The sequence below is a fragment of the Cottoperca gobio genome, chromosome 12 (assembly GCF_900634415.1).
Source record: "Cottoperca gobio chromosome 12, fCotGob3.1, whole genome shotgun sequence".
In the NCBI taxonomy this organism is placed as follows: domain Eukaryota; kingdom Metazoa; phylum Chordata; class Actinopteri; order Perciformes; family Bovichtidae; genus Cottoperca; species Cottoperca gobio.
In genome coordinates, this window is record NC_041366.1 from 1,921,114 (window position 1) to 1,940,229 (window position 19,116).

At 38.2% G+C, this 19,116-nt stretch overlaps 1 protein-coding gene across 1 annotated transcript; it reads left to right on the top strand.

The window, feature by feature from the left end:
• Window positions 1–3,630: 3,630 nt before the first annotated feature.
• On the top strand, window positions 3,631–16,194 carry ndor1 (NADPH dependent diflavin oxidoreductase 1). The gene is made up of 15 exons (XM_029444273.1): window positions 3,631–3,738; window positions 4,555–4,694; window positions 4,873–4,950; window positions 5,223–5,320; window positions 5,396–5,494; window positions 6,649–6,750; window positions 6,908–7,111; window positions 10,046–10,173; window positions 11,091–11,302; window positions 11,599–11,706; window positions 11,853–11,967; window positions 13,191–13,337; window positions 13,448–13,566; window positions 13,984–14,078; window positions 15,797–16,194. Exons 2-15 carry the CDS (start codon window positions 4,557–4,559, stop codon window positions 15,939–15,941), a joined length of 1,788 nt encoding a protein of 595 aa, XP_029300133.1. The 5' UTR covers window positions 3,631–3,738; window positions 4,555–4,556; the 3' UTR covers window positions 15,942–16,194.
• The last annotated feature ends 2,922 nt before the right edge of the window (window positions 16,195–19,116 follow it).

Genomic DNA, 19,116 nt, shown 5'->3' on the forward strand with positions numbered 1-19,116 from the left:
TGAAATGAAGACAAACACTAACAACTAAATTACAAATAAAACAAAAACAGTTACCTTATCAATATAAATATTTCAGTAATTAACCAAGACAAGAAGCATCAAAAAGTAATGTACTCTTCAAACAAAATCTCTGAACTATAAATGCTTTTCTTTCCCAACACCCCAGCCCATAATGGTGGACCCTTGGTATGTTCCAATTGGCCACTTCCTGTATTTAAAGCTGAGGTTCCCAACCTTTTTCCTTCGGGGACCCTTTTTCTATCCTTGAGTAAACAACCGCTGACTTGATTTTATGGATATTTCGTATTGTGTTCAATACATGCCCTTATCCTTTGAGATTTTTTTGTATAGTTTATATCTGAAATAATAGTCTTAACATTAAAAAAAAAAATGTATTTAGTTCTCTTCACAGAAATGAATAGAATCCTGATATAAAGGCCAACTGTATATATAATTTTTTTAACTTGTCTTACAACAAAATCAAGAAGGCCCGACACCCCCCATGAAGCTTTAACGACTCCTGGTGGGGGTCAGGACCCCCTGGTTGGGAACCAGCGATGTAAATGATCTGCTTTAGGGGATCCTTTGCTCCAGCCTGCCAAGATGTCCCTCCAGCAGCAGCAGCAGAACCGCCAGCACTGGTAACTCATACAAAATGGCTTCAGGCAAACTTATGTAAAGACAAAGTAATGTGACTACTGATATTAACTAAATGTGTGCACTACAAATAGCAACTAATGTACTACCAATACTCAATAAACAATGATGTATAGAACAAAGGCTCCGAGTCATTTATCGGTTTGCTGATGTGTGTGCAATGTGCATGAGAGCAAAAGGTCAACAACACTAAATGGGGAGAAAATTAATTATTGAGTATAAACTATAGAAAACTAAAGTGTGCACAGGTTGTTGAATTTTGCTTTTATCGATACATCAACTTTTCCACCGCAGCCAAGAGTGAAGCATTGAAACTTTCCAGTTAATTCATTCACAAAAGGTTTCCATTTCGTCAACTGAGGGTTAACAAGGTCTATCTGCACTTTGACGAGTTTTGAGAAAAACGCATTTGAAAATTCAACAGTTCATAACGTGGACACTATAAAACCAATTCCAACCAATTTTGACATATCACATGCTACACACTAGGTAGTGAAGTTAAGACTATCCATCCAATTCAGTGTGTATTATGGGTAGAAACAAAACTAATTTTGCAGATAGACCTTTGAGGTTCGGAAATTGTTGGAAAACCAGAGTCCCAAGTCTATCTGACATTTCCCCACCCGAAAATTGAAAATTTAACCCTCAACTGTATTTTATGCAACTTAGCTTCATTTTAAGCTCTAAAAATGTTTACACAAGTTCCACGTGGCAGGAAACTTAAAAGTGAAAATTATATTTGCTAATAAATCTGAATTTTTAAGACTTTTTATTAAACTACGAATGATCTTAACTTGAACTACTATCTACTAGATTACATACATATAAAACAGTTGGCAGCAAAACGTTTTGAATAAATTATTCCTGTGCTGCAACTAACTTATACAAACTTTATTAATGTTCAAAGACGGTTTATAATAATATTGCAAGTTAGATATTATACTTTTCTGTCAAAAGTCAATATCCTGTTAGTTAACGATTGACAAGGTTTGTCAATTGAAAAATATCACAATTTCTTGTTAATTTAAGGTTCTTCCTCGCTCTCTGGCAGCCATCTTGAAAATGATCATGATTCATTTCCCGCCCTGCTATTGGTTGTCAGCAGATAGACCTTTGTGATACTAAAATTATGCTTGAACATGTGGAGATAGACCTTTGTAGATCTCACTGACTCAGCAAATATTTACAAAATCTGCATAAATTAGTGATGCAGATAGACCCTGTTAACTTTAAAGCCGTTTGAGACATAGACCTCAAATTTGTCCAATTTGTCAGATAGACCCAATATTGTCTATTTTCTGGTAAGTACATTATGATTGTTTGATATAACTGTATAATTAACAAAGGGGGGGGGGGGATGGGCGTGGCGCAAATTTATTTTAGTTCACCCCATCCTTTCCTCCGCTCTGTCTCTGACTGTGTGTGTCGGGAGTTCCGCCCTTCGCGCAACACAGTGGAGGAGGGAATGTGAATGCGCAAAGAAAAAATAAATAAAATAATACATTATAATTTTTACTTTATCTACAAACAATTTTGCGACCCCCCTGCAGTACCTCCGCGGACCCCCTGGGGGTCGTGGACCCCCTGTTGAAGACCTATGTTCTAAACCGTCTCCGGTGTAAGTCAATCATTAATGGCCGGAGGGGCAACATTAGTGTTCTAAAATTGAAAAGTGTTTGTGGTTTAACTGGGCAGAGGGTAGTGAATGTGCATGTGTAACTATGAAAATGATGTAGATGGAAGACTTTATCCGTTTTTATTCAGGAACAACTCATTAGAAATATAATAGAAAATTGGCAATTCTATTGGCAATTCCAAGTGCTTTACAAACAACATTAAAAGCATTAAGACAAGAGAACAGACATACAAACAAGCTAAATTGTAATAAGACAGGTATAAAATACAAGAATGAAAGTTACAGTGCCATGTAAGAAGCAGCAATAAAAAGCAGCAGCAAACAGAAAAGTATTCAGCCTTGATTTAAAAGAAGTGAGAGTTGCAGTGGACATGCAGTTTTCTCCATGTTCAGTTTTGACTCTGGGGACAGAAAGCAGAAACTGAGAGCTCTAGATGTTTGCTAATGTTGCAGAAGATCAGAATAAACCATTCAGTGATTTATAAACCAACAGTTGTATTTTGAAGTCAATTCTTTGACAGACAGTATGGAAAGACCTCAAATGTTGTGGTGCAGCACTCAGATCTAATAATTCTGAAATTCTACCACTGTCTGTGTTTAAGTGTATGTCATTGAAGACATTAACAAGAGCAGTCCCAGTGATGTGATGAGGTCGAAAGCCTGGCTGAAAGACATCAAAACAATTGTTGAAAAAAAACTTTTCCAATGATTTTACAAAAAAATGGGAGGTTTGTATTTCTTTAAGGGTGGCTTGATGAATGCAGTTTTTAGGGCCTGTAGAAATACACCTGAGAGAAGAGATGTGTTTATGATTTGTAGATCTGAGGCCATGAAATTTAAAACATTTTTGAAAAAGCATATCAAGAATATCAAGGTGGCAGCACATTGTATTTTGTATAGGTATTTTTAATATATATATATATATATATATATATATATATATATATATATATATATATATATATATATATATATATATATTAACTTACAAATATTGTTACAGTACTTGCAGCACTTGGTAGAAGCTTACATAACTTAACGACTGTGGGTGGTGTGTTCACCAATAAGACAAACAAACAAGACAAATAAGACAAAACAAGAACCCAAGTGACCAGTGTGGCCGGATGTACCCTAAAGAAGACCTATAAAAAACAGGACAGAAGACATTATCGGACACAAAGAATAGCCTATATATCATTTTAGACCCTGTAAATGACTAGTGGCTCGTCCAATGAACTTTGAAGAAAATATATATTTTCAATTAGAAAACACAAATCTCTGATTTTCTATATGTGTCTTTAAATGTAGCATCAACGCACGAGCCAATCACAATGTGAAACTGGCTTGCAGTAAAGTGTAGCGTTGATGTTGAATGTAGAGCTGCCTGCCTTACTGTCTGTTTAGTTTATTAGCATTTAAGGCTACTTTTGACAAAGACAACAGCGGTATGTTTCATGTTGCATTGGTATTCAGGGATATATGGGACTTATTGAGAAAATAAATATATACGAACAAAAATAATAGACCATATTTTCAAGCCAGCTAACTAGCCTGCTAGCAGCTAGCAACCCAGTCATGTAATGTCATGTAACTAACTTCGTGAAATAATGTAGGAAATGGAAGTTATGAGTAGCCTACGTGCATATACTTGATATAAGCTAACTATCTGTGTTTTAAGAGAGTTAGTCTTGGTAATGTAATGTAATATTTACTGTACAAATAATTGAAATATTTACTGGTCAAGGCTAATGTACTTTTATTGTCGACTTGTCACAATACACAATGTCACATTAAAATAATTAGTAACATATGGAGCATATGTAAAACAGATTGATTGCAGCTGGTTCACTATATGGACTACCCTGTCTGAAAGTAAACATTCCATTACATGATGAAGTGACCACGTGCAAGGACACTAAATATTACAATGATGTGAAAATATTAGAATAATAAAAATACAATAAAATAGTGGTCATACAAATCACATCACACGGCACAGTGCATTCCCATCAATTGGGCCATATACTGTTATTAAGTCATATTACTATAAAGCATCACATCTATTTTCGGTTTACTTCTTTAGAGATGCAGAGGTCACTCAAATTATCAAATTATTCATTTGTCTAAACATTCTCTTCTTGTGTGTGACCTCACGCTCTTGTTTTGTTTAATTTGTGTTAATCCTTTCTAGTATTATTTTTACTATTCCAAGTCCATGTTCTTTTAATAACAGAGCCTTTTGTGACCTCTGTCTCTCTCAGTAATGATGTCAAACCCCTCTGTGCTCGTCCTGTATGGGAGTCAAACTGGTACAGCCCAGGATACAGCCCAGAGGATTGCACGGCAGGCGCAGAGAAGGCAGCTGCAGGTTCAAGTGTTACCTTTGGATAACTACAACGTGGTGAGTGTGGTGGTATTATGTCCAGCAAGGAGAGTGGATTATTATTGCTCTGGCCATTTATAGTTACAGCACCAGGTCCGGGGATTGAACACAGTTCCCTGCAGTAATGGGTGACATTTGTTTGGGTATGTTAAAGCCTACATGAAAATGCCCTTGTGTGTTACCTCTCATCAAACAGGCAAACTTGATCTCAGAGTCTCTGGTTGTTTTTGTTTGCGCCACCGCTGGCCAGGGAGACCCTCCAGACAATATGAAGGTAAATATACAGATAGATAAATAACAAAGAGACATACAGTGAAAGGGAGAATAGTTTAATTGAGTTTTGAAGTGGCTTATCACTTACATTTGTTCTATAACCGGTGTAGAAAACCATAGGGTTGTATGTGTGAGTAGTTTTGTTCTGATCTCATACTAGACGTTAGATTTGTCAAAATACAGACAGATACATTGAAACAAGAAAACCCATGAATGTGTGTATGTCTAACCCTGTTCATCTATGTCTACTGTCCCTCTCTACTTTCTTCAAAGAACTTCTGGAAGTTTGTCTTTAGGAAGTCTTTGCCTGTTGGCTCTCTGAGTCGCTTGGACTGTGCCATACTGGGCCTGGGGGACTCCTCGTATCCTAAGTCAGTACTTTTCAGGTTAACAGTTCTCACAGTACACAGTCAGAATGACTCATAGTCAATCACTTTTACCCATAGGTTCAATTTTGTGGCTAAGAAGCTTCATAAGCGCCTTCTGCAGCTGGGTGCCAGTGTGCTGTTGCCTGTTGGGCTGGCAGATGACCAACATGACCTGGGGTAAGAAACAACACGTCAGAAGGAGCTGGTTTATCACCTCATTAACTGGGAGGGGAATCAGATATACTGTATGTTTTCATTAAAAGACAATGTTTCCATATAAGTTTTTCTCTGAGCTGACCTTTTTTAACAGTAATACCAGAAAGAGTGGTTTTATATTAATAACAACGAAATGCAGTTGTAGCTTAGTCCATTATGTTAAACACGAAAACATGACAAAACAGAACAGAACAGAAACAGTAGTGCATTCCTGAAGTGCAATTTTTATGTATATGCAACAGGAGGAATGTAAAGAAACCAAAACAATGATGAATTCTCTAAGAAGATAATATGCATCTTTAACATTAAAACATTTGACATTGGGGAAACTTTGTCCATCAACTTTGGAGCCACACAGTTCTGTTGCTTTGTGAGCCTGAGTCTTATTTTCTTGGGACTGGACATCAACCAGCAGCAGGCTGGGCAGGGGACTGGCCTTAGCTTATTGGAATGGGATTTGAATTATGGAAAGAAAAATTGTTCATAAAACAAGTAAATTTCAGGAGGTAACTGATATAACATCTATCTCTATCCACATTAGAGTTTCTGTTTTACTACAACACTTTTTTTTTGTAACATTGTGTGCATAGTTTGGCTTTGGGCCAAGTAAGAACTGAGAAAGTGTTTAGGTTTTGGTGCAGATCCAATGTGGGCATTCATAAAGTACTTTATATTTGGGCTCATAACTCTTGAACCATGAGGTATGAAAACAAAAAAAATGTTTTCCTTTTGATTCCTTGGTCAAGGACAAATATGTTAGTACCTGTCATGTCATACTCGCCACCCTGCTGCTGTCAGTTTCTCTTTTTAACACAAATAATGTTTTAATTTATTCCAATTGCTTTATCTTTGACAATAACTCAACAGCGATTGCAAAAAAACAACACTTTAAATAAAATCGTTTTTAAATGTGTGATTAAAACCATACCTAAAGTTCAGAGCAGCAGAGTGGTGAGTTTGACAAAACTGTTATGGAAATGTACATTATCCAGAATCTTTCAATTCATCGAGAAAAGTGAAGTGAGTCTGGAAACGTGGGGAGAAAGGCAGAAACGTTTCCAGCTGGAATCGAACCGTGGACGCTGCGTTTACTTACCACAAACTCTGTGAACCAGGTCGGACGCTGTGATTGACCCGTGGCTTACATCGTTTTGGGAGAAAGTGTTTGCTCTGTACCCATCTATGGCCAATGTGATTCCACTGAGGGAAGATGAACCGTGAGTATCCTCTTGATTTGACACAGAATCTCATTCTGTGGTTGCATATTTTTATATAAATTGTGTTTCAAAAGCCTATTATTAATTCCTGTTTGGGTTTCGTGTTAAATCCTACTAGTTTGATACATATGTATTTTTTGCTTGACTCTTGTGGCAGGCTCCCTCCAACATACACTTTCCATTTCCTGGATGGTGTAAAAGAGAAGACAGATGACAGGCTGAGGATTCCCATGGAGCAAACAGTCCCCTCCCAGTCCCACCCCTTCCCTGCCAGACTAGTTTCCAGTCAGAGAGTAACGGACATGTCACACTTTCAGGATGTGAGGCACAAAGAGTTTGACATCAGTGGATCCAACATTGAGTAAGTAATCTTGAGTCCCTTACAAATATGCACACCATTACCTTAATCTTATGGCAATTAAAAAAAAATGTTTTGAGTTTTTGTTACCAGAAGTATTTAAACTTTTTTGTAGCCATAAACCAGAGGAAGAAAAAACGAAATAAACAAACTGAAATTGGGGGCGGTAGTAGCTCAGTCTATAGGGACTTCTCTCAAAGTACCAGTCCACCTCCTGTGCACTGCGAGGTGGCCTTTGAGCAGATAATATAGTAGCTGCCCACTGCTCCTGATACTACGATGGGTTAAATGCAGAGTCTAAATGTCACTGTGTGTGCTGTGTATATGTGTGTAACTGTTAAAAGAGGATTAAAAATCCTCAATTTCCATTTTTTTGAAAATGTCAGTACCCATGGTTATAAGTGTCCATTATTGAAGGTCACAGTTGTGGTCAAAAGTTTACACTTGTAAAGAACATGTATGTCATGGCAGTCTTGAGTTTCCAATAATGTCTAAAACTCTTATTTTTCTGTGATAGACTGATTGGAGTACATACTTCTTTGTCACAAAAAAGATTTTTGAAGTTTGGTTATTTTATGAATTTATTATGGGTCTACTGAAAATGTGACCAAATCTGCTGGGTCAAACATATACATACAGCAACATGAATTATTAATTTTGGTAATGTAGAAAGTTGTGTTAATCAAATGAGCTTTGTAGTATGGCCTCTTAACTTCTTGTGAGTGATTATGATTGACTACAGCTGTCAATACATTTAAATAGTGTTCATTTGATACAATCATTAGACTTTAGCATTAGACCACAAACGCTACAATGGGAAAGTCAAAGGAGCTCAGCATGGATATGAAAAAGTGGATCATTGACTTGAAAAAGTCACTTGGAGCCGCTACAGGTCCCAAGATTAACTGCAAACAATTGTTTGTAAGTATAAAGTGCATGGCACAGTTGTGTCACTGCCACGACCAGGAAGAAAACGCAAGCTATCACCTGCTGCTGAGAGAACATTGGTCAGGATGGTCAAGATTCAAACGAGAACCACCAGAAAGCAGATCTGTGAACTATGAAGTAGAAGCTGCTGGAACACAGGTGTGAGTGCCCACAGTCAAGCGTGTTTTACATCGGCATGGTCTGAGAGGCTGCCGTGCAAGAAGGGAGCTCTTGCTCCAGAAGCGGCACCTTAAGGCTCGACTGGAGTTTGCTGCTGATCACATTGACAAAAAAAAGGCCTTCTGGAGGAAAGTTCTGTGGTCAGATCAAACTAAAAATGAGCTTTTTGGCCACAATGACCAGAAATATGTTTGGAGGAGAGAAGGTGAGGCCTTTAACCCCAAGAACACCATGCCTAATGTCAAGCATGGTGGTAGTAGTATTATGCTCTGGGCCTGTTTTGCTGCCAATGGAACTGGTGCTTTACAGAAAGTAAATGGAATAATAAAGAATTAAGAATTACCTCCAAATTCTTCAGGAGAACCTAAAATCATCAGCCAGATGGTTGGGTCTTGACTGCAGTTTGGTGTTCTAACAGGACAATGACCCCAAACACACATCAAAAGTGGTAAAGGAACAGTTAAATCAAGCTAGAATTAAGGCTTTAGAATGGCCTTTACAAAGTCCTGACTTTTAAACCTTAATGTGGACAGTGCTGAAGAAACAAGTCCATGTCAGAAAGCCAACAAATTTTGCTGACCTGCACCGATTCTGTCGAGGAGTGGTCAAAGATTCAACCAGAAGCTTGTGGATGGCTACCAAAAGCCCCTAATTGAGGTGAAAATGGCCAAAGGACATATAACTAAATATTAGCATTGCTGTATGTATATTTTTGACCCAGCAGATTTGGTCACATTTTCAGTAGACCCATAATAAATTCATAACATAACCAAACTTCAAAAATCTTTTTTGTGACAAAGAAGTATGTACTTCAATCACTCAGTCACAGAAAAATCAGAGTTTTAGAAATTATTGGAAACTTAAGACTGCCATGACATACATGTTCTTTACAAGTGTATGTAAACTTTTGACCACAACTGTATATCAGTTTGTAATTTTCCACTGTGTCATAAATCATCCATTTCTTCCATTTACTAACAAAATATTCTCTCTTGTTCTAAGTTGATTGGTCACTTTTTTCCATCATATAAACCTCTCATAATATCTATCGTTCAATTCCTTTTCCCATTTTTCATTAATGTATATGAGCCAATGTCACCCGTTGAGGTGATTCTTCTCTTATCAGATCAGTCAATAAAAAAAGTAAAATAAAACCTTAATAAACCTTTGTACAACCACAGTGATAATCTAACCAGCACTCTCCCTCTATATTTTCATTTTCATTTACGCAAACATGGATGAATAAATGAATATCATCAAAATGCTTCACATGCAGCATATGAGCAAATAGGAATTCAACTTAAGGTCCTGTAGTTCAGTGCTTTTGCACTGATATTATATAACAGGCAGCATATTTCACTCTAATTATTACAGGTCATTTAGCAGACACTCTTATCCAGAGCGACTTACTACAGGGACAGTCTCCCTGGAGAAGCTCAGGGTTAAGTACCTTGCTCAGGTGTTGAACTCACAACCATCTGGTGTTGTATTTGGAAGCCGTACCACAAGACCACTAGGCTGTCACCACCCCCTCTAATAACGTGTATCAGTGGATTCATTATGAGAAGCAGAGCGAGCGATCATGATAGTCATTCATTAAGACCTTATTGGAAGTAAGATAAGTTTTACAATCCATCAGTGATGCATCCTGGGTACTCTTCTCTTCCTTGCAATCATAACGTTTTAAGTCATAACAGCAACTCACTCTGCCAACTAGACTGGAGTTGTGCACCACTGTGATGAGTTGTGGGATACACTTGTTTTCTTCTTTTGAATGCAAAATGAAAGTTGTATGCCTTCTTGGACATGAGTTGTGGTATTGTTGTGTAGGTTTGCTGCTGGTGACGTGGTGATGATGCATCCATGTAACACACCTGAGGACGTACAGCAATTCTGTCAACTGCTGAGATTAGATCCAGAGGCCAGCCTCACTCTCAGGCCCACAGACAACACTGCAGGTAGGCCAGTGTGTTTGCTTTTTTAATGTGTGCATTATCCAAGACTTTTGGTTAATTGCAAAGAAATCAAGTAAGCTAAAAACAAGTAATCCTAGTACTGCCTTAAAATGTATATTATATTATATTATATTATATTATATTATAGAGTATATTCCAGTTCCAGAGGTGTCATTTCAGCTAATTACTTGCTCCATCATTAACAACCCTGTAACCTTCTTTTGACAGCCTAGAGTTCAATTGGAAATAAATAACACTTTATAAATTAATAATATCAATACATTCATAGAAATGTATAAATGAACAAAATAATTGTGAAATAATTTAAGAAATTCTTAAAGTTTCACATCTTATTTTATTTAATGACTCTTTTTATCAGGTCACTTTTGTCACTTTTCACTACATTTGGATCAATACCTGCCTCTCCACCTTTTAACCAATGACATGCTGCCCAGCAAGCTCACTGACTAATCTCTAACATTGACTTTCATCTGGAGTTGTGTTTGTGTCCACCTGATGATTGTAACCACCTGTGTGTCTGTGTGGTGGTTGGTGCTGGACAGAGAGTGTACAGTGGGTTTATCAGAGTTTAAAACTGCTGCCTGCTGAAGTGCATAAGTGGTGAGACTCAACCAGACAGTAAAGTTGTTCATAAAACCAAAACAATGGACTGAAAGAGGCTAAAAGGGACTCAGAGCTGGGGGGAATGCGGAGTCCGTTGATCATTCTGTGTTTTTGTTTGTGTCACGATAAAATGACTGATTAGTGCAGCATTAAAGCAGAATCGTCACTTTAAAAAACATAATTGTTCATCTGCACAAACAACCCACATTGCAATGATACAAAGCCGGTTGAAAATCAACAATGCTCCTTTGAAAGACTCTTGATGGTGGAATAACCATGAACCTCTGTCTTCTCAGTGCCAGCCAGGCTTCCTCAGCCCTGCACTGTGCGCCACCTGGTAGAAAGCTACCTGGACATAGCCGCTGTGCCTCGACGCTCCTTCTTTGAACTGCTGTCTTCCTTTGCCACCAACGATGTGGAGCAGGAGAAGCTGCTCGAGTTCAGCTCAGCGGCAGGCCAGGACGAGCTGCACAGCTACTGCAACAGGCCGCGCCGCACTGCGCTGGAGGTGAAGCTCAGAGTTAGTCAGTCGGCTGTGAAAAAAAGAATCAAGGAAAAATAACATTACACTCTGATTTAGCTTTTTACTTTTGTAAAGACCCTTGTGTATAATTGTATGTGGTTATAGTATCTTTTTTTATTACTTTTATAGCATCCATTTCTGTTTGTAGAAAACGTAGGCAATTCTGCTGAAAATGGAGTCAAAGTCAGATCATTGCTGTTTTAAGCCTCCTACACATGGAAGCTTTAAACCTGTAAACATGTCCTTTAGCCTGCTTAGTGAGTGTGTTGTGCTCTCTGCAGGTTTTGGCAGATTTCCCCCATACTACAGCCGAACTCAATGCAGACTATCTGCTAGATCTATTCCCTGAAATCCAGCCTCGCTCATTCTCCATTGCCTCCTCTCTCCAGGTATATCATCCTTCATGACAACTATTTAACTTTTTTAAATATGCTGTATTATTGGATGCCTGAGGCAAAGTTGTAAATGAAATTCATTGAGAAGTAAAAACAAGGTAAAAGTTGACTTATTCTAAAAGATCCTCCTCTCCACATAGGCTCACCCACACAGGCTTCAGATCCTGGTAGCTGTGGTTCGTTACAAAACCAAGCTGTACAAACCACGAAGAGGCCTCTGCTCCACCTGGTTAGCATCCCTGGACCCTGCACAAGGTCTCACAACACTTTACAAGTGCTTAGATCATAGCCACAGAGATTACTGCATTCTGATTGGCTCGAGGTTGTGTGTTCAGACAAGCATACAGCTTGTTGAAATGTGTGCTGTATGTACAGATTCTTTCTTAAGTGGCTTATACAAGTAATTTAATTCACTAATTTCCTAATTTCTTTTCTTTTTGGTACCAACTAAGTTCTACATATATACACAATTAGTACTACACAACAAGAGTTGTTGAGTCTTAATTGATAATGAATACATGAAGGGTGATCACTGATACAGTTTAGTTAAAATATATTAGGGGGTTACACTCACACATTTACTGCACACACACACACACGCACGCACACACTTATTTACTGCACACACACACACACACACACACTTATTTACTGCACATACACACACGCACACACACACACACACACACTTATTTACTGCACACACGCACACACACACACTTATTTACTGCACACACACACACTTATTTACTGCACACACACACTCGCACACACACATACACACGCACACACACTTATTTACTACACACGCACACACACACACACACACACACACGCACACACACTTATTTACTGCACACACACACTCGCACACACACACACACACTTATTTACTGTGCACACTCATAAGTTAGATACATACTGGAACACTTTAATATAATAAATCCATGCAGGAAGTATTTCATTGTGTCAGCTTGGCCGAAAAAACTAAAAACCGCAAAATAGAACAGACTGCAGTCAATTACAGTATTTCTTTTAAATAGAGATACTAAGAGCAGTAAAGTGACAATATGACTGTCGTAGTGGTAGAATTAGTGCTAAATTACAGAATTGATCAAGAAAACAGATCAACATGAAGATCAACAAGATCACAAAAACTGAGACATGTTACTAAAATATGATTAAATATATTCACAAACATGGGAAATTATGACTAAGGACTCATCGCAAATATAAGCCAGTTTAGATTAAATGCTTATTTTTTTCCTGCAACTGAGGAAACACTGCTATTTGAAGGTCTTAAAGAATTGTTTTTGTGTCCTTACCAAATACTGTAATCATCACCAAGTCGTACAGTTCATAAGAAATACCACATAACTTGGACAATATGTACATCCTGATGCAAAAAATGTTGATTATATGTTGCATTACATTAAAAAGGTCATGTGACATACGTGCTGTATTAAACGGTGTTGCAGGGGAGGTGTATGTGCCTCTGTGGGTGAAGAAGGGAAGTCTGAAGTTCCCCAAAGAGAAGGACCCCCCTGTGATAATGGTTGGACCCGGAACAGGAGTAGCGCCCTTCAGGTCGGCTTTACAAGAGAGGATTGCTGAGGGAAAAAACAGTGAGACCTTTACCTCTCTGAAGTTGTCTCTTATTTCTAAATGAATGACCTCACTTCACATCCTTTCACAGCTCTGACATGACACACCTCCTAATCTTCCTGCTGTTTAGACAACGTCCTGTTCTTTGGCTGTCGCTCTGAATCCAAAGACTTCTACTTCAGGTCAGAGTGGGAGGAGATAATGAAGACTGGATATCTGACCCTCTTCACTGCCTTCTCACGAGACCAGGTCACACACACTCACTCAGCACACATGTCAATGATCACAGGAAAGGACAGAATATTAATTTAAAAGCAACACAAGAAAACAAACTTGGTGAAATCAGATCAATCGATGGTTGTTGTTTATTGTATAAAATACTCTATACTATGAGTTCATTAATATACAGTAGTTGTATAAATTGACAAAATTCTGCTGAGGGGGAACAAAAGTACAGGTATTTATAATAATACATATATATACACTCGTATAATATATGAATTGAAAACAGGTTTAGGATTTGACACTCAGTAAAGCCAGATTCACTGTTAATACTGCACTCATGCCGCCATGTGCTAACGCCACCTAGCTACCTACCCCAGCTAGCATTGGAACTGTGTGTATCATTTGTGGCTAATAATAAAACTGAATGTTTTTGTATTATAGGAGGAAAAGGTGTATGTGCAGGACCGTGTGAGGGAGAACGCTGAGCTCCTATGGGACCTGATTGCCAATAGACGTGCCTGCTTTTACATCGCTGGGTGAGTCCAAGGCACCATAACCAAACATTTCCTTTGTTCACAAAGATAGGTTCACAATTTTTCAAATCTGTCTTAAAACAATAGTCAGGTACCCATATAAATATTTATCTTTCCTCCTATTTATACTGGCCATTAAGAAACCCCTTCTTATAGAGCTATAGATGATGGACAGTCATCATTCCATTCAAAAATATGTTCCATAGTTTATCTGAAGCTTCAGCAGTCTGAGTTAGACAAATCAAATGGATATCTTCCAAAGTTACAGATCTCTAATGACCATCCACTGAGATTTGATTCTGATAATAGGGCTTTTTGAAACCACAAAAGAGACACTTGAGACAATTAGGATTTTTGAGCGCTGCTCCCCCCTCTACACTGCTGTTTTCCACCTTTGAGTTTAATCCAGGATCTCTGATTTCATGAGTCTGGCTCACTTCTCACTAGGGCACGATATGATAAAAAAAAAAGTATGCCCTCTGCGCCCAAATGACAATTTTATAAGGATTTATGCATGTAACTTTTCAGTCACACAGACCTTCATAGCATTCTGCCCTTCAAGCCTTTAATTGAGCACTTACAGTCTGCACGTCACTTCCAGTAATGCTTCCTGCCTCAGCAGCAGCAACAGTGTTACTGTGAAAGGAACAGTCTGATGCTATTTTATATTATTGTTATTTTATATCCTTGTTAAATAGGATACAATTACAACAACCAACAATGTGCTAGTCGTCTCTCAATACATTCCAACTTCCTGTCTGTGGCTCTCAGCTGGAAGCACAGTTTTCCTGTCCTGAAATGTAAATCTTTTAAAAAAGTTAAATGTAAATTCTCAATAATTTCCTAAAAACAGCTGGTCACTGTAGTTGTTAGCAAACAATACTCAAACAGGAAGAAATGGTGCGTCAGTTGGTGACTCAGCTGCAGATTAATCCACAGTAATCCTTGTGTGTGTGTGTTCATGGTAATGAAGGAACATGTGAGCCAGTGCAACTTTGTGGCTCATTGATGTGTTTTTAACAACAATGGAGCTCTGTCAATGTCATATCATAACAACAATAGTGACCAATATGGCCACAGAAGAAGAAGATACAGTATATCAGGCTTTGATACACACACAGTACTTGTTAGTAGATACATTCATTGTTGGTTTGGGTCTGCACATGGAATTTATTGACAAAAAGAGAAATATAGAATATTACCCTTTAATGTGAAGATGCTTTACTGACATTTAGAGAGAGAGGTTCAGGTTATTTTATTTGTACCTGTTGGTAGATTTGGTTTGCAGTAAACAGAAACGATATGACGTGACACACATTTTTAAAACAACACAGACAATAGACAAACATGAGAAAAGACATCTCTCATGTCACTCAGTAACCAGCTTCTTGAGACAACTTGTTCAGACTCAAATCTTCTAAACACTCACTGGAGCTGGAGAACTCAATTCATGATGCTCCAGAATCTTCAGCAGGGATGTGGGACACAAATAAATGTACCACTTTTTGTGCTTGATGCTGGCATGTAGCACAAGTTCCCAGTTTGCTGGACAGTAAAAAAGGACAGTACAAAACTCTGTGTGTGTGTGTGTGTGTGTGTGTGTGTGTGTGTGTGTGTGTGTGTGTGTGTGTGTGTGTGTGTGTGTGTGTGTGTGTGTGTGTGTGTGTGTGTGTGTGTGTGTGTGTGTGTGTGTGTGATGGCCTACTTTTCTTCCTATGCAGTAATGCTAAAGAGATGCCAACAAGTGTGTGTGATGCTCTGAAAGAAGTGTTCCAGAAGGAGGGGAGCATGTCCGCCAAGGACGCTGAGCAGATGCTGGCAACCATGGAGAGGACAGGCCGATTCCAGAGTGAGACCTGGTCCTGATCACATGACCTACAAATCTAAGTTAATTCATCCATCAGTAAACATCAGCATATTCTAGTATGAAAGTTGAACATGTGTGAAAAAATTATCTAAACTCAATGGTCCACTTACTAGCTTTTTGGAGCTTTCAACCATATCTCATCGTCTTTATTCAGACTTGCTCAAGTGTCATCACATGACCTAAATTCCATTCTTGGGTCAACAGGTTGTATTGAAGTGCTCCAGTTAAAATCACAAGTGCAAAGACTGCGTTCAGACCGACTAAAAAAGAAGCCTGACTAATGGGCCGTTCACACCGCACGCCAAGCTAATTTTCGCCCCCTCTTACTCAAGCAACTATGACTACGGCATCATTTGTGTTTACTCACGTCAATCGTAATAGGCACGCCGGAGAGAAGGCGGGGCTTAAACTCCATAGAAACTAAATGTATTTATTTCTGACATTTCTTTTCACCATCAACAATGGAAGAACTAATCACTATTGCTGCTTTGTACTTGCTGTGAAGGTCCCACAAACTTAATGATCAATTGGAGGCATTTAACTGCGAGGCGGTAATTCTGGTTAATTAGGTGACTATCTTTAAAGCAGCAAGTGTGGGAAAACACATTTTGACACTTAAAAACTCATATAAATAACGCACACTATATTTTGTTATTACAGATTTCCACATAAATTTAAAGGATGACCGGACAAGAAGGGTATTTTCATCCTTACTTGATAATTGTAACTAGATGTGTATGATACTTACTGAGCACAGTCTGTATGTGTCATTGGCTAACTAAGACAGCCAAATAGAAAAAATTATGTTAAATGTAATGCATAAAAATGTGAATTGGATTGAAGTATTGGGAGTTGGTGAGTCCTAACTTGAGGAAGCTGTAAACTTGACTTGTTGACATATAGAGTATGGACCAATGCACGCAGCACACATTGTAAAATATAGCTGTGATGAAATATGCCCTAATAAAGTATCCTAATCTGAAAACTGCATCAGGCTGCTTTGACTATTCACTTTTTGTTTTAGTTTCAGAATACCTTACGTGATACCAGCGTAACACAGAGCTCTTAATGAATGCTACTTATACCTTACATTATATCAACGTACACCAGCGTAACACAGTGAGCTCTTAATGAATACTACTTATACCTTACCTTATATCAACGTACACCAGCGTAACACAGTGAGCTCTTAATGAATACTACTTATACCTTACCTTATATCAACGTACACCAGCGTAACACAGTGAGCTCTTAATGAATACTACTTATACCTTACATTATATCAACGTACACCAGCGTAACACAGTGAGCTCTTAATGAATACTACTTATACCTTACCTTATATCAACGTACACCAGCGTAACACAGTGAGCTCTTAATGAATACTACTTATACCTTACCTTATATCAACGTACACCAGCGTAACACAGTGAGCTCTTAATGAATACTACTTATACCTTACCTTATATCAACGTACACCAGCGTAACACAGTGAGCTCTTAATGAATACTACTTATACCTTACCTTATATCATCGTACACCAGCGTAACACAGTGAGCTCTTAATGAATACTACTTATACCTTACCTTATATCAACGTACACCAGCGTAACACAGTGAGCTCTTAATGAATACTACTTATACCTTACCTTATATCAACGTACACCAGCGTAACACAGTGAGCTCTTAATGAATACTACTTATACCTTACCTTATATCAACGTACACCAGTGTAACACAGTGAGCTCTTAATGAATACTACTTATACCTTACATTATATCAACGTACACCAGCGTAACACAGTGAGCTCTTAATGAATACTACTTATACCTTACCTTATATCAACGTACACCAGCGTAACACAGTGAGCTCTTAATGAATACTACTTATACCTTACCTTATATCAACGTACACCAGCGTAACACAGTGAGCTCTTAACGAATACTACTTATACCTTACCTTATATCAACGTACACCAGCGTAACACAGTGAGCTCTTAACGAATACTACTTATACCTTACCTTATATCAACGTACACCAGCGTGTTGCTGATATTTTGTATACGCCATATTTTTGTATACGTTATGCATTCGTTGGGCATTCGTCTGATACATTTTGTATAAGTAAGTGATACTCTATCAATAGGTTAGACATGTGTATCTGTATATGTTCACTTTTCCGAACCGATGAAAAGTTGGACGTATTTGGACTCTGACAAAGTTTCATATACGCCAGCATACGTTTCTGCCATACGGATATGTGACAGGGCCTTGAAATCATAAAATGCTTTTATATAATTAATACAACCCAACACATGTATTCTTCATTATCAGAATTGCATATTAAAGTAACTATATCAACTATTTGTTCTGTTAAACTAATATAATCATATTGTCATAATGTGATGCAGCCGAGCCAAACAAGTAGCGAGGAATGAACGTAACATTGCAAAAATAAGACACATCCTGTCTCAAAATGATTGATCAAAATGAACTAGTCCATGCATTTGTTACTTCAAGGCTGGATTACTGCAACTCATTGTTATCAGGTTGTCCCAAAAAAGTTGCTTAAGACTCTTCAGTTGATCCAAAATGCAGCGGCACGTGTTTTGACAAGAACAAGGAAACGGGATCATATTACTCCTGTATTAGCTGCTCTGCACTGGCTCCCGGTAAAATACAGAATAGAATTCAAAATCCTTCTCCTGACTTACAAATCAATTAATGGTCAGGCTCCAGCATATCTTAAAGATCTCATAGTACCTTATAAACCAATAGAGCAGGGGTGTCAAACATGCGGCCCGGGGGCCAAAACTGGCCTGCCAAAGGGTCCAATCTGGCCAGCGGGATGACTTTGCAAAGTGTAAAAATTCCCCCGCGTTTCTGTGTCTTTCATCTGGCAGGTTTTAAAATTTTTTAGAGAAGCCTTTTTGACATTACGCTGGATTCATCCATACTTTCTCTTTTTTGATAACAACATAATTTCTGTCACATGGATGTTGTATTTGTGCTATGTTGTTTATCCTGTACACACGTCATCTACTACAGTCTGTCCGTCCTGGGAGAGGGATCCCTCCTCAGTCTCTCTCTGAGGTTTCTTCCATTTTGCCCCTTTAATTGTGGGGTTTCTTTGAGGAAGTTTTTCCTTGTGTGGTACGAGGGTCTAATATGGAAGC

Bases quoted from the DNA above. Each gene is read 5' to 3' on its own strand.
- ndor1 (XM_029444273.1), top strand. From the start codon at position 4,557: ATGATGTCAAACCCCTCTGTGCTCGTCCTGTATGGGAGTCAAACTGGT. The intron at 11,303-11,598 runs GTGAAGCTCAGA...TGCTCTCTGCAG, and splicing joins CGCGCCGCACTGCGCTGGAG to GTTTTGGCAGATTTCCCCCA. The intron at 13,338-13,447 runs GTGAGACCTTTA...CCTGCTGTTTAG, and splicing joins GATTGCTGAGGGAAAAAACA to ACAACGTCCTGTTCTTTGGC.